Source organism: Zootermopsis nevadensis, unplaced genomic scaffold, assembly GCF_977971745.1.
Source record: "Zootermopsis nevadensis isolate Lab colony 2312 unplaced genomic scaffold, Znev_1.0 Znev_ptg000001l, whole genome shotgun sequence".
Taxonomy (NCBI): domain Eukaryota; kingdom Metazoa; phylum Arthropoda; class Insecta; order Blattodea; family Termopsidae; genus Zootermopsis; species Zootermopsis nevadensis.
This window is the reverse complement of record NW_028259133.1, coordinates 16977261-16992312: the sequence shown is the minus strand read 5'-3', so window position 1 is coordinate 16992312 and position 15052 is coordinate 16977261. Positions and strand designations below refer to the sequence as shown.

Genomic DNA, 15052 nt, shown 5'->3' with positions numbered 1-15052 from the left:
CCTTGAAAATCTGAATCAGAAGAACGCTAAATCACGGAGTGCAAAAACAGGAAATCGTGTTCCTACGAGCACATTAAAAGAAATAAAGACTCAATGTCGCGGTTTCACAGTGAAGATAACAAAGCGAAAATGTGAAGAATTACTCCCTGTTTCCAATCAATTACCTTAGTGTAATGTGGGGATGGAAGATTGCAACCAGCTCAAAGATCACTGCTGAAAGATCCAATGTTCAGATTTTAGAAAGTAGTCGAATGGGACCTTTACATTTCAGCGACAACTAACTACTTTCATATCGTCATCCTGCATCCCCTTTACGCCATCGCTTCATCTCCCACAAAAGTTCACCTTTATCCACCTCTTATCTACCAGCCATTTTGCAACGTGTCGATAGAATATTACACGGAGAAATACCGAATAGTGAGCATTAACATTTTCGTTTTTAAGAGGGAACGAACAGCGAAAAACATTTCGCACTTGTAAAAAATTGTGTATCTCATAAAAAAGAGCATTTTAATAATAGTTTATTGATGTAAATACGCCACGGGCCGTCAGTGATTAATGGAATACAAGTTCATAAATGATGTCGATAGAGATCAGGAGCCGCTCTCTGAAGGGCACAAAGCCTAGATGCAAATATAACAGTCTCAAGGTCCTTTTACAGCCGTACATGTCTGAAGGTCGAGTTTCTTGTTGCGTGATAGTGGAAGCAACGTAATTCGCTTCTTGCAAATCCGATCCAAGCCAGAAAGATCAGTTTTCTTACTGCCTTTAAAGAGGACACACTGAAACAGATTTTACTGCATTCTGTTAAACGGCATCACCTTCTCAACTCTTGGCACAATTGTTTTCAAAACAGGTCGTACATTGATTACAATAAACACGAAAACAAGATTTTTTTCTAACACATTGATGGGAGGCGTAAAGTCACTTCAAAGTTATAACAGCCTTGAATACACTGTTTTTTTCGTTTCATATTGCTTTGGAAAATTGTTTTTAAAGTTTAAATGTGCATAAGTGGTCATAATATCGTCTTTAATAAATTCAGTGTTAATTTCCAATAATGGCTCTTATATTTAATTACATAACACTCGCTCTCTTCACAATTTTGTGTGGCTTGTTTATTTATTTATACTTTTATTTCACTCGAAACTTCAACTTCTGGAAGGAACTCGGTGTCTCTTACGTAAAACCCCTGCCGTTTGTAGGCAATCTAAAGGAAGTGATGTTCCTGAAGGAAAATATAGGGAAGACTCTTCAAAGAATCTACAGCGAACATAGCGACAAGCCGTTTGTGGGCATCTTCGCGTTCGATCAGCCGAATTTGTTGATTCGCGACCTGGACTTGGTGAAGAATATTCTGGTAAAGGATGCGCAGAACTTCATTGACCGTGTCATCGCAGTTGACGAAAACCTAGACCCTCTGCTTGGAAAGGCCATATTTGTGACAAAAGGACAACGCTGGCGCCGTGTCAGAGTGAACCTGACTCCGGTATTTACATCGGCAAAGATGAAGTTGATGTTCTACCTTGTGGAACTCTGTGGCAAGGACCTGGTGAAATATCTGGACATGGTCACAGCTGACGGTAAGTGATCCTAAGCGGCATCATATACATCCCTAATCAGAATATACAGAGTACATGAAATTGAATCAGATGATTATATTTGACTATATTTAATGCACCAGGAAAGTTATAACTATAAGTTCCCTTTGTTTTAAACTTTGTTTAAAATTGTTCAATTTGCGCAACACTTGTTACTCGTCAAATGTCTAAGCGATACCGAAATTTCAGTTTTCACGGCGTTGAGAATTGCGATGTTCTTCTCCTGGACTAAGACTCCATGTGTACTTGTGCGTAGTAGCTACGTAAATACTTGCAAGTTCACACGGCGTCACATCCCAGAAGGTCGACATCGTTACAGTCCGGGTTTTCCTCAGAAATTTACATTTGCAGTCTGTACGTACGAGCCAGATCTACATATACCATGACAACGACAACGACAACTTCGATTTTTATTATTTCTGTGGACTGAAACGAACAGAAGACAATGTTGTATGAATCAGCTTACTTATTTCATAATATTCACAGGGACCCCAGTAGATGTGAGAGAGACGACGGCTAGGTTCACGACCGACGTGATAGCGTCTTGCGCCTTCGGCATTAACAGCAACTCGCTCAAGAATCCCGACGCAGAGTTCAGACGATACATGCGCAATATTTTCGACTTCTCAATTAGAAGAGGATTGGCTGGTCTGACAATGTTCTTCGCGCCTAATCTTAAGAGGATCTTGAAGCTGAAATTTGTGGATGACGACACAACCAACTACATCAGGAAGGCCGTTTGGCAGACAGTGGATTACAGGTCTGGAAAATATGTATATTATTTCTCTACTATATCTATTAGTATATTCAAAATAGTAAACATGTTAAGGAAATAAATTCGTTAATAAAATAAAATTCATCATCAAACGAAAATTTACAATGAAAAAGTATAATTTTTTTTACATTTACCCAAGTGTAGAATACAAGCATCAAAATATTTTAGAATTATTTATAAATTTCAGGAAAGAGGAACTCGTCATTTACTCGCCGACTAGTCTGAAAATCGGGACCCCCTTGCATTTTATAAAATTAATATTATAGCCTCATTCGCTATGGATAATTGAACAGGATCACGATAATGACCAGGGGTTAATATTAACATGCTCTTATATTTTTAAAACAGAAAGTGTTTAAACACAATTGTACTGTTTCATATGAGCGTGTATTTGAGTTTATGTTCTATAGAGTGAAAATATTCAATTTATCATCGTTCCTCAGTATCACACATTTAAGCTGAAGTGGGAGTTACATGCAGTTGTAGCTGGAGTTATTGATCAAAAGATCAGAGACAAATTTCACCCTCCATTGTCAAAATAAATTAGTCTAGGCCGCTAAAGATTGCCGTAATTGGATATCATATTCTCTGAAACGCTGTTGTGTGTTTCAGATACTTAACTGTGGACAGTTTCTTCAATAAATTTAATACCAAATAAATATTTGCAATTCCTTATTCCTTCTCAACGATCTTTTAACATTTTCTGTCATAGGGAGAAGAATGAGGTTATACGAAATGATTTTCTGGATTCTATGATCGAAATGAGAAATAAATGGAAAAGGAGCGTCCAAGAAGACAAAATACCAGCAAAGAGTCAAGAGAACGATTCACATTTTGGTAAGTTGAGAGCATTCTTTTATATGATATGGGTAATACCAAAATAATGCATCAAATTTAACTTCTAAACAGTACGAGGAACATTTTAATTTAATCGCAAAAATTTACGTAGGCTCACACAAAACGCGAATGCAGGTGAACTTTTAAAATAGCCTTGCCACACAAGCGACAATACTAAATTCGTGCTTTCGTTTCACCTAAATCTTCCGCTTTTCTTTCCAAGTTTCGTAACTCGCAGCGATGAGGCGTCCTCGCATTGCCTGAGTGCAAAAAGGCTGAGTCTAGGGGGCGAAGATTCAAACAGATTAGGAAAGAGTACTCTTGATAATTTCTATCAGGTCGGTACTTTCTCTGAATCCCACTGGAATGCGAGTGAAGCTCACCGTGAGTTTCATGTTTCTATTTGGTTACAATATCATGACGTAATTCTAGCACCAATTTTACAAGAACCTATAGCTTATGAGCTGGTTTCTGGGCACTAGCGTTTTAAAGAGTCAAATCATTTGAATATTACTATGATGTATTATTACTGTCTCTATAAGTGAGGATATTGTATATAATTTACATTACAGATCAGGTTCTCAATAACGATGCTACATGGCAGACTTATTTAATAAATTTTCGTAAAATCAGAAAGCTTTCACAATAACTTACAAAACAGTAAAGGGATAGGTGGTGTACAGAAAATGAAGCGGTATAATTACGAAAAAAATACTTCTGCTTTCAATATCAACAGAAACGTGGTGTTGACAAATGGAAGTTACATCCGCGGAGATGTTAAGTGCTGGGATAATGACAACATGGTAATAACATTTCTGATTTCATTCGGAACTGGTAAGGTTTTCACCACATCAAAGACAATAGACCAGAAAACTCTACGCAAATAAACATTCATGTAATTGACACACGTAAATGTCAAGTGCGAAAATATGCACCACCTTCGTAGCAACAAAACAAGACAAAGCAGTGTATATCGAAAGTAGAAAACGAAGACAATACGACAGCGATATATTTTCCTATTTCAGAAATAGACGGAGACGAATTTGTGGCACAGGCTTTCGCATTTCTAGCAGCGGGTTTTGAAACATCGGGCACTACACTGAGCTACGCTTTGTACGAACTCGCTTTGCATTCTGAGATTCAGCAGAGACTGAGGGCGGAGATAACGCAGGTTCTGGACAAACACCACAGAGAGCTCACATACGACCGCATCCGTGAGATGTCTTATCTCGACATGGTGGTCAGAGGTAAGCGGATTGAAATCGTTTATGTTTTATGGATTGTGATGTTATGATTTGTGAAGCTCAATCTTCAAGACAGAAGATGGAAGCGACGTGTTCTTACAAATCGTTGGTATGATTAAGCATTACAATACATGAGACCACAAACCACAAGTTTTAAAATACTAAAAGCACTAAACTTACACATGTAACATGTCTCTTCACATGTGAGATTCTCTTAGCATTTCTGAATTCACTGTTGGTCTTCTGTATTGTAACGCAGTGTGGTTTTACATCTGTTCAGCACTCTATTCCTCCTTAAGTTTGAAATTAATAACAGGTAATTCTCACAGTATACCTTCCGTCCTGAATTACAAGCAGGTCTTTGCACGGTAGCCCTTGTTATGATTTCAAATACTAGCAGTTGTCGAGCACTCTGCCCCTATTATGTTCTCAGTTATTATCAGGACTTGGGAATTCCACCTCTTATTCGTTAAATTACCAGTAACTCTTGGGCACACTATCCATTGTTGTGTCGTCAATTTCCAGTGTCCATTCCGCTTTACTTCTCCTCACTGATTTCCATTCCGTTTTACAGAGACGCTGAGGAGGTATCCGGTGATTTCATTTCTGGATCGGAAATGCGTCAATGACTATGAGCTTCCATCCCCTTCAGGAAAGGGAACAATAATACTCCCAGCAGGGACCGGAATTTACATCTCGGTGGTGGCAATTCAGAATGACCCAAAATACTACCCAACACCGGAGAAATTCGATCCGGAACGTTTCACAGAAGAAAATAAGCATAATCAGCCAAACTACACTTACTTCCCTTTTGGGGAAGGTCCTCGTAGGTGCATAGGTTAGTACAAATATATAATCAAGCAAGGTAGAGATTTTCAAATCGGAATTAAAATACGTTAGGTTAGTAACTGATCTGTAATAAATAATAATAGTTATAATATAAACATTTACGTGTATTATTGGTCTACATTTAGGTCAGAGAATTTCTGCACTGCCTTGCTGATTCTCAGACTTAGGAAATTACCTCAAGTTTAAGGACGTTATAAGGTATTCTTATTCGAAAAGTGGGAAATAAGTTACTTTAATTGACAATTGTGATACACATAATATAAATAGCACTGTGGAATTCAAGTTTCATAAATCAATATATACTATTTCCAAAAACTCATTTAATTTCAAGATAAATATCCGGTGTCTGTGAGACCTTTAACTCCTTCAATGCTAATTCTTTAAAGTTCTGCAATTTGTTTTCTGTAGCAGATTAGGCGTAATTTCGTACCCAAAATGCAATCGTTGAACACCATTAACACGAAAGCTCGCCATTGAACACACATCTCAGAATAAGAAAACCTCAGCACAACATCCAATTTTATCGCGCCATTTTCTTTGCAGTCCGCCAAGCAGACATTTACTGTAAAATCACATAAACAAAATATTGTACTAATTCATTGTCACCTTCAGTTCACACACACGCCCAACCCACTGTAGTCTTCTGCATTTATATCCTAATAATATCAGGAGACACAAATTATTCAAGAAATTCCGCGAAATATAATATATACTAAATTTATTATGTTCATCGTCATTCTTAGATACAACTCTGTTCCTCAGCATCTCTTTTCATTTCTTTCATATTTAGTTCACTTTCAAAGTTAGATTTTAACACCACGCTTCCAGTGTACAATTAAAATATTCTAACCACTCGACCACGACGTTTAACGTGTTTCATGTTCTTGGTATTTTCAAGCTTCTAAACCATACATTCAGAAGTGACATAAGGCGAAGTGTGATGGAAAAGTGAAATTAACTTTATAATATGAGCCTGCGGTTCTGTTCACAGGAATGCGGTTCGGGCTGATGCAGGTCAAGGCGGGACTGATACACGTGCTCTCCAGTTACGAGGTGGCGCCTTGCAAAGAAACTCCTGTGCCTGTCGTCTATGACCCCAAATCCTTTTTGCTGCTGACCCAAGGGAAGATGCCGCTGTCCTTCAAACGCATTTAAGTTTCGTCTTTGGTCATGAATCACTCGTTTTTTACAATTAAGACGAAAATAAGTGGACGACAAAATGTGGTTCTCTTTAATTCTATATTAAAAGTTTGCTTTTCTGTCGCCCTGTGCAATTAATATAGACGAAATTACAGTTAATGAACTAACTACCAGAAGCTTCAATGTCTGCTTCTCTATTTCTGTGATGTACATTGACATGTGCGAAGTATGTGAAAATTGCTATTTACGTGTGTTTTTATTCATGCTTAAGAACATGGAAACAAAAATAACATTTCTGCATTTATTCCTTGCTCGTATTTAATGAATATGTATGTAACAGACTATAACGAGTGCAATGACCGAGCTGGATAATGAATTGGAAAGGATATGGAATAAGAGAAGTATTAACCTAATATTGGAAATTGTCCCAGTGCGTATGTAAAATTAAAAGTAAACTTCAGCCAGGATTCAAGGTCATCATGCCGCGATTTGAACCTGGTTCTTCCCGAATGCAAAAGAGAAATTCCAACCACAAATAAAAGAGGATCTCTTAATTCTGAAACACATTGTGTACTCAAACTAATGTTTATGAAGGAATGTTGTAAACAACAATAAGATCTGAAGTTATTGTTTTTTCAGTGTCTTCACGGTGCTAGTATTTTATCATTAGTACACTCATATACAAAAGAATTCAATTGGATAACGAAATATATGGTATATATCTTCTTCAAAAGCTTATATCTTCTCAGATAGCTAAGAAATTTCCCGTCCCTTAATAGAACCCCATCAGGCCTAGAAGAGATGGCGGGGCATGGAGAAAACTGCATAATGAAGAGCTTCAAAATTTGTACTGCTTTCTTTCTTCCGTTCACATACAACCATTTCCAATTCCTATCAATAATTTATTGCTCCACCTATAGTAGAAATACTTCTGAAAGTTACCATTAACACATACTGTAATTACTACCTTATATTGAGTTAGAATTGAAGAAACATCACAACTCACAATAAACAATAAGGATTATGGTACCGGTGAGAACCCAGCATCGTGAGGAAATTGGGGAGCTACAATGAGTAGCGTAATCCGGTCAGGAAAACTAGCAATGGCTGGGGGTTCGTCGTGCTGACCACACGTCATCCTATATCTGGTTGGATGTTCGTCCACCTCTGCTTAGGCATGTGAACGTGAGGCCAGCAGCCAGCTAGTCGGCTTAGGCTCTTGAGCTGTTACACCATGATACAGTTTTAATTATCACAAAAAATCAACCGCAGATGATCTGCGTTTCTGCCCAGTTTGAGGGTACGAGTGCGCGATTTTAAAAAATCCGCGCGTTTAACTGATCCTTTCATCAGGATTCATCTGCTGGCCATTAGCACTTCACCAGTCACCTCAATATTTTCGATGAAATGTTTGGTAAGGGAGTACCTAACAGCATTAACTATTTTGATGGTAAGATGAAACAAGACGGGAAGAAATGTTGGTACTTGTAAAATGGTAATTTTTCCATAAGAATGCACAAATTAATTATTGCTATAATACACTGCGGACTGCGATGAACAGCGTACACGCGGAGACACTTCAGCCATCTGCTAGGACCATAGACAAGAAACCCATTTAAAATTTTATTTGCGACATGGACCCTTTACATCCGTACATGTTTTGAAGGTCGAGTTGCTTGCTGCGAAATAATTGGCAACCATGTCGTTTCATTCCCACACAGAATCATTATATAAACTTTCCAGTCGTCTTACTGCTTCCACGGTAGACAGATGAAAATAGATTTGGTGGTATTCTATTCAGTTGTGTTACATTTGAAAGTGTTTTCGCAGAATTGTTTTCAAATAAACTCGTGTATAAAGTATTAAAATAATAATAAAATATATATTCATACGGAAAAGAGGAGGACGTTCAGATCAATAACCGAATTTGATAACCTAGGACATATTGTTTTATCATTTTATGATTGGAAATTTAATCTTAAATCTTCAATTTGTAAAAATAAATTTCTGTCTTTCTGTTCAATAATGGCGCTGATATTCGAGTCGGTTACATTGATCCTCATAACGCCTGTATTGATTTTCCTTATTCTCTTGTACTTGTATTTCACTCGAAACTTCGATTTCTGGAATAAACTCGGCATCCCTTACGCAAAACCCCTGCCGTTTGTAGGCAATCTGAAGGAAGTGGTGCTTCTGAAGGAGCATATAGGGCAGAGTCTACAGAGAATCTACAACGAACACAGTGACAAGCCGTTTGTGGGCATCTTCGGGTTCGACCAGCCGAGCTTGCTGATTCGTGACCTGGACTTGGTGAAGAATATTCTGGTAAAGGATGCGCAGAACTTCATTGACCGTGTTACCTCTTTCGACAAAAAACTGGATCCATTGTATGGAAACATGTTGCCTTCTTTAAAAGGACAACGCTGGCGCCATGTCAGACTGAACTTGACCCCGGTATTTACACCAGCAAAGATGAGGATGATGTTCTACCTTGTGGAAATCTGTGGTAGAGACCTGGCGATGTACCTGGACAAGGTCACGGCTGACGGTAAGTGATCACAAATTACACAGTTCAAAGTGGCGTCCTATTAACTCTTGTTGGAAATACAAATTTTTAGTTCCCACGTTCCTTTAGCGAAGGTTAAAACAATTAATTTCGATCGACGACTGAAAGTGGTGTGTAAAATGTCACGTTAATTATACGATTTATTACATGCAAAATTACTGACTCAGTCTCGCCTGAGACGAGTCCGTTTTGTCAGGTGGCGAAGAGAAATTGACAACAGTCTTCAAAATTAACGTGTCATAAACACTACATTCGTTTGTAGCAACTTCTCTATCTTGCAACGTTCACAGGGACCCCAGTGGATGTGAAAGAGACGATGACCAGGTTCACGACCGACGTGATAGCGTCTTGCGCCTTCGGCATCAACAGCAACTCAATCAAGAATCCCGACGCCGAGTTCAGACGATACATGCGCAAAGCGGTTGACTTAACTTTTATGGAGGGATTGGCAGCACTGTTGGGTTTTCTTGCGCCCAATCTTAATAAGAGATTGAATCTTAAGGTACTGGATGACGACACAACCGATTATATCAGGAGGACTGTGTGGGAAACAGTGGAGTACAGGTGAAGAACACATGCTCTTTGCTTTTAAGAAAGTGCAAAATAACAAATATTTATCATTAAATTACATAAACATGGTTCAAACATAAACTAAAATTGCACCTTCTCTGCTTTGTTTGTGCATCTGAATGTAGAAAATTAATTGACGAAAAGTACATAGGAACACATATAAAAGAATTGCTGCAGGAGGAAATATAATTTTGTGACAAAGAAAAAATGGAAGTACATCCGCGGGAATAAAGTGGCCAGAGAAAAATATGCCCACCTATTTGTTATCTAGTATGAATTTAAGAATGCACCTATCTTCTACTCCACCCCCACCCCACCCCACCCCCCGCAAGGTATTTCTGTGTGGTATTTTCCAGCAAAGAAGATTTTTAATTTGCTTACAATAAAAATTTAATTCAATAGTACATTAATAAGAAACAAGGAAACGCTGATTGTACGCTTTGAATTTTCCGAAACAATGTCTTGTGTTCGATTCACTAGAGGTTGAACAGAAATCCAGAACCCAGTAATAGAAAGGATTATCGACTATAATGCTCTATTGTTCACATAAGGGCGTTTCAGTTGGTGTTACTGGCTCTTACATTTGTCGTAGAGAGAAACATAAAGTCATACGAAATGACTTTCTGGATTCCATGATGGAGTTGAGAAGTAGGGGAAAACGAAGTGTCAAAGAAGGAAAGACATCTCGAGACGGTCGAAATGAGGGCTCGACTTTCGGTAAGTTAACAGAATTACAGACGAAATTTCTGTCTTCTGGGTTGTTGCGCCTTGTAATATTGTGGATGTTTACCAACGTTTCAGAGGTCATTCTGCAACGGCGCAACAACTCAGACGACAGAAATCGTCATATTCACCGCTGTGAAAACTTTAAATGAGAATTACAGACGTTTTATGTGATGGCTAATGCTAAGTAAATGAATGATATCCAACTATAAACTGCATCTCAAGTACGTCTCAGTCGTCGATTTGAGTGAAAGGCATCTCCATGTCATATGCTATAAGCTTTACCTTCCAACTCTTTCTTATGTAATGACATTTTGTTAACAGAAAATGTTTATCCACTCCTTCAACATTGTTTCTGTTTCGTAATTTTCGGACAATTTTCCTGTGTTGCTGAGGAATGTCGTCATAGCACTGTCGGAGAAAAACAAGTTGCCATACTTTGGGTTATATGGGACGATAACATTAAAAAGGGTTTTAAGGAATTCGGAGAGAATGGTGTGAATTCGCTTGAACCTGCACAGGATCGGACGATGCACAGGGATCTTTATAACATGGCAATGACACTTCTGGTTTCGAAAGACGATATTGGACCTAAGAAATCTGCTCTATGGAAATATTTAGCTATGTTAGCTTAATCGAGACACGTAACATATAAGAACAAAAATAAGCACCAGCTTTGAAACATGAAAACATGAAAAGCACAATTCAGCACAAGTGAGCACAAAGATCTGACTCTCAATTTATATTTTATTTTTTCAGAAATAGACGGAGACGAATTTGTGGCCCAAGCCTTCGTCATTATTGCGGGGGGTTTTGAAACATCCGGCGGTACACTGAGCTACGCTTTGTACGAGCTTGCTTTTCATCCGGACATACAGAGCAGACTGAGAGCGGAGATCATGCAGGTGACAGAAAAATACCTGGGAGAGCTAACATACGACAGCGTCATTGAGATGTCTTATCTCGACATGGTGGTATCGGGTGAGAGAACTGAAATCAGTTATGTTTTGTGGACTGTAACCTTGTCGGTAATGTTCTATCTCCAGGAAGGAATAAGACTACACATCACAAGCCAGAAGACCACATTCCAGACATAAAGCTCCTGATAAACCTCATATCACACAGGGGTAATATTTTTCGTGAGATCTGATGTTGCCAAAACAGTGAATATGTTAGAGTTGTTCTGAGTTACGACGCAGGTTTTCGTGAGCCCTGATGAAAAACCGGGAAAACAACATTGACAATTCAGGTTTTCTTCCTATGATTGTTTCTGGAGACTTAATTTATCCGGGTTACTCTTGCTTACTGGACGACTATATCAACTGTTTAGTCTCTAACTATCATAAGGCAACAAACTAATTCAGCTGAAATTATTTTTAACTAGAAGCTCGAAAGAGCATGAAGAATTGTAGCGCCGCTCGCAAATACGGAAGAGATCTTGTCCTCCGGTGCAGCAATGACATATTGTCTGCAGCTACGTAAGAAGCCTGTTCATTAAATTTTCCAAAATGTATCGTGTCTAATTTGTTCTGCACAGAAAAAACAACAGGAAAGCGTGAATCCATAAACCATTACTATAGGTAGGATACAGGTAGGTATTTTTACATTCGAGTGTCAGCCTTGTAAACTATAAAAAAAATATTTCAATGGGAAACTGTGTTTAAGTTGTTAAAAATATTAAATGGACTTTTGCAGTGTTTCAGTCACAAATGAAAGATTTTACCAAATATACAGGATTTCCTTCGGAAGGCTTTCTTTAATTATCAGTGGCTTTTTAACACTTTATCCCTTGTTAAATGTTTGATAACCAATTTTTGTTGAGCACTAAATAAATTCTTACGTTTTGATTTATCAACACTATATATTTTATTATGTTTTGAATTATGAGCACCAGCTACACCTTTCATCTCTTGTTTTGTGTTGAATTACCTGTCTCTGTTCGTCCTTTCTTCAATACCCTGGCTTCCACTCTCTTCTTTCAGAGACACTGAGGAAGTACCCGGTAGTTACATTCTTGGATCGGACGTGCCTCAGTGACTACAAACTTCCTTCCCCTTCGGGAAAGGGAACAGTAATACTACCAAACGGAATCGCAATTTACATACCGGTACTGGGTATTCAGAATGACCCGAAGTACTTCCCAGAACCAGAGAAATTCGATCCCGAACGATTCACAGAGGATAATAAGCAGAATCGACCCAGCTACACACACTTACCGTTTGGTGAAGGTCCTCGTATGTGCATCGGTAAGTGCGAACACACATGGATTCGACATTATCACTCATAATAGGAAGTTGAAAGTACGTGAATATTATAATATGCCTATGATAAATGCTAAGTGTTACAATATTACCACTTCCATAAATAATGGGTATACATTTTGAGTACAAAATCTCTGCACGACTTTGTAGATTTTTAGACCTGAAAATGATTTCCGGCTTCAGGGTGTTGTAATAAAATATGTTTATGTAAAAATGCTAAATAAGTTATCCTTAATGGACAATATTTATTTTCATTATATATAAAACTTTGTATATTGTGAAGTTAATAAACGAATTCTTACACATTTTAAGCACGTTCAAAGAATAATAGTTTGTAGGTTCCGTTTAGTGAAAATACAGCAGGAGTTATCATACTACTGATAGGATCAACACGTCCCTAATTATTTCATTGCCGAGCGTGATGCCGGAATGCATGGATAATTAGGACGGTGTGCTGCAACCACTAAGCCAATATAAATTCGTCTTTCCTAAGTAAACGGACAACCCGCAGAATCTCTCTCTCTGTACTACCAGAAGTTCGTCCAGCCAAGCCAAGCTAAATGCAATAATGGATATATATCTTATGCATAAAGTTTCTTCCCTGTGTGAACAATGAGAAGTTTGTGTATCGTTTAACAGAACTCTATTAAATTTCAAGGAGATTTGCTGGTGACAACATTAAACTGTACGAAAATTAATCTCTTTATAACTTACTGTAAATTATTTACCTAGTAGTTTACCCTAATATTCTGGCAGAGGTGCACAAGTGTTACCTTGAAGATGGCTATCTTCTAGGTCCTTGTGCCGTGTTGTCTGGTAGATGTCCACCTACGTTTCAGAGGTCCATGCTACCTCCATCATCAGCGCGAGGGCGATCGTCCTGATGATGGAGGTAGCATGGGCTTCTGAAACGTCAGTAAATTTCTACCAGACTACACGTCACAACAACCCAGAAGACAGCCATCTTCAAACTCACCGCCGTCAAAACCTCAGATCCTACTAGTTTTACCTTCACTCAACCAGAGCCCGTCACTGATCACTGACTTAAACCGATTTCGTCGACTTCAGTCTGTTACGAAATACATCTTTAAGATACGTTTGAATGTTATCTTAACACCTTTAATTCAGTCTTTCGAGGAGACGTTTACAAACAGGTTTTCTAATCAAAATAATTATTGTATTTGCCTTCCCCTCCGTTTTACCCACGCGAATAATCCATCGTAGAGACAGCCCTATGCTTCACTAACCCACCAACACTAGGTGACCAGGTCTTCTATGTAATATAGCAAATTCCTGGCTTTCTAATCTAATGATTCAACTCTGTTCCTCAGCTGAGCTTGTGGTTCTGTTCACAGGAATGCGGTTCGGGCTGATACAGGTCAAGATGGGATTGATACACGTACTCTCCAATTACGATGTGGCGCCCTGCAAAGACACTCCTGTGCCTATAGTCATTGACCCAAAATCTTTCCTGTTCCATCCGATTGGGAAGATTCCGCTCTCTTTGACACGCATTTAAGTCTCGTCTTCGGTCATGAATCACTCGTTTTTTTACATGAAGACGAAAATAAGTGGACGACAAAATGTGGTTCCTTTAATTCTATATTAAAAGTTTGCTTTTCTGTCGCCCTGTGCAATTAACATAGACAAAATTTCAGTTAATGAACTAACTACCAGAAGCTTCGAAGTCTGCTTCTCTATTTCTGTGATGTACATTGACATGTGCGAAGTGTGTGTAAATTGCTATTTACGTGTGTTTTTATTCATGCTTAAGAAGATGGAAATAAAAATAACATTTCTGCATTTATTCCTTGCTCGTATTTAATGAATATGTATGTAACAGACTATAACGAGTGCAATGACCGAGCTGGATAATGGATTGGAAAGGATATGGAACAAGAGGTGTAGCAACGTAATTTAGGAAATTGTCCCGGTGCGTATATAAAATAAAAAAGTATAACTTGAGTCAGGATAGAAGGTCTTCATGCCAGGATTTGAACCTGGTTCTTCCCGAATGCAGAAGAGAAATTCCAACCACAAATTCCAGAGGATCTCTTAATTCTGAAACACATTGTGGACTCAAACTAATTTTTATGAAGGAATGTTGTAAACAACAATAACATCTGAACTTATTGTTTTATCAGTGTCTTCACGGTGCTAGTATTTTATCATTGGTAAACTAAAATACAAAAGAATTCAATTGGATAACGAAAAATATGGTATATTTCTTCTTCAAAAGCTACTAGCTGTCAGTTACCTAAGACATTTCCCGTCCATTAATAGAACCCCATTTGGGCCTAGAAGAGATGGCGGGGCATGGAGAAAACTGCATAATGAAGAGCTTCAAAATTTGTACTGCTTTCTTTCTTCCGTTCACATACAACCATTTCCAATTCCTATCAATAATTTATTTCTCCAACTATAGTAGAAATAATTCTGAAAGTTACCATTAACACATACCGTAATTACTACCTTATATTGAGTTA

General features: G+C 38.2%; 2 protein-coding genes across 3 annotated transcripts; both read left to right on the top strand.

Moving 5' to 3' along the window:
* Window positions 1-712: 712 nt before the first annotated feature.
* LOC147875228 (cytochrome P450 6j1-like) lies at window positions 713-7292 on the top strand. 2 transcript variants are annotated; one of them, XM_087347745.1, is made up of 6 exons: window positions 716-1583; window positions 2088-2361; window positions 3089-3213; window positions 4239-4460; window positions 5032-5295; window positions 6298-7292. In XM_087347745.1, exons 1-6 carry the CDS (start codon window positions 1061-1063, stop codon window positions 6459-6461), a joined length of 1572 nt encoding a protein of 523 aa, XP_087203871.1. In that variant the 5' UTR covers window positions 716-1060; the 3' UTR covers window positions 6462-7292. The 2 variants fall into 2 exon arrangements, with proteins under 2 accessions (XP_087203876.1, XP_087203871.1); XM_087347750.1 differs by lacking the exon at window positions 5032-5295 and having other exon boundaries at window positions 713-1583.
* Window positions 7293-8170: 878 nt separating this feature from the next.
* On the top strand, window positions 8171-14373 carry LOC147875227 (cytochrome P450 6j1-like). The gene is made up of 6 exons (XM_087347783.1): window positions 8171-8994; window positions 9303-9576; window positions 10175-10299; window positions 11065-11286; window positions 12288-12551; window positions 13922-14373. Exons 1-6 carry the CDS (start codon window positions 8472-8474, stop codon window positions 14083-14085), a joined length of 1572 nt encoding a protein of 523 aa, XP_087203909.1. The 5' UTR covers window positions 8171-8471; the 3' UTR covers window positions 14086-14373.
* Window positions 14374-15052: the final 679 nt, after the last annotated feature.

What these genes read in the sequence shown, in the direction of transcription:
- LOC147875228 (XM_087347745.1), top strand. Translation starts at nt 1,061, where the DNA reads ATGGCTCTTATATTTAATTACATAACACTCGCTCTCTTCACAATTTTG. An exon ending in GGACATGGTCACAGCTGACG is followed by an intron (nt 1,584 to 2,087) that starts GTAAGTGATCCT and finishes TAATATTCACAG; the next exon opens with GGACCCCAGTAGATGTGAGA. An exon ending in TCTCGACATGGTGGTCAGAG is followed by an intron (nt 4,461 to 5,031) that starts GTAAGCGGATTG and finishes TCCGTTTTACAG; the next exon opens with AGACGCTGAGGAGGTATCCG.
- LOC147875227 (XM_087347783.1), top strand. Translation starts at nt 8,472, where the DNA reads ATGGCGCTGATATTCGAGTCGGTTACATTGATCCTCATAACGCCTGTA. An exon ending in GGACAAGGTCACGGCTGACG is followed by an intron (nt 8,995 to 9,302) that starts GTAAGTGATCAC and finishes CAACGTTCACAG; the next exon opens with GGACCCCAGTGGATGTGAAA. An exon ending in AGGTCCTCGTATGTGCATCG is followed by an intron (nt 12,552 to 13,921) that starts GTAAGTGCGAAC and finishes TTCTGTTCACAG; the next exon opens with GAATGCGGTTCGGGCTGATA.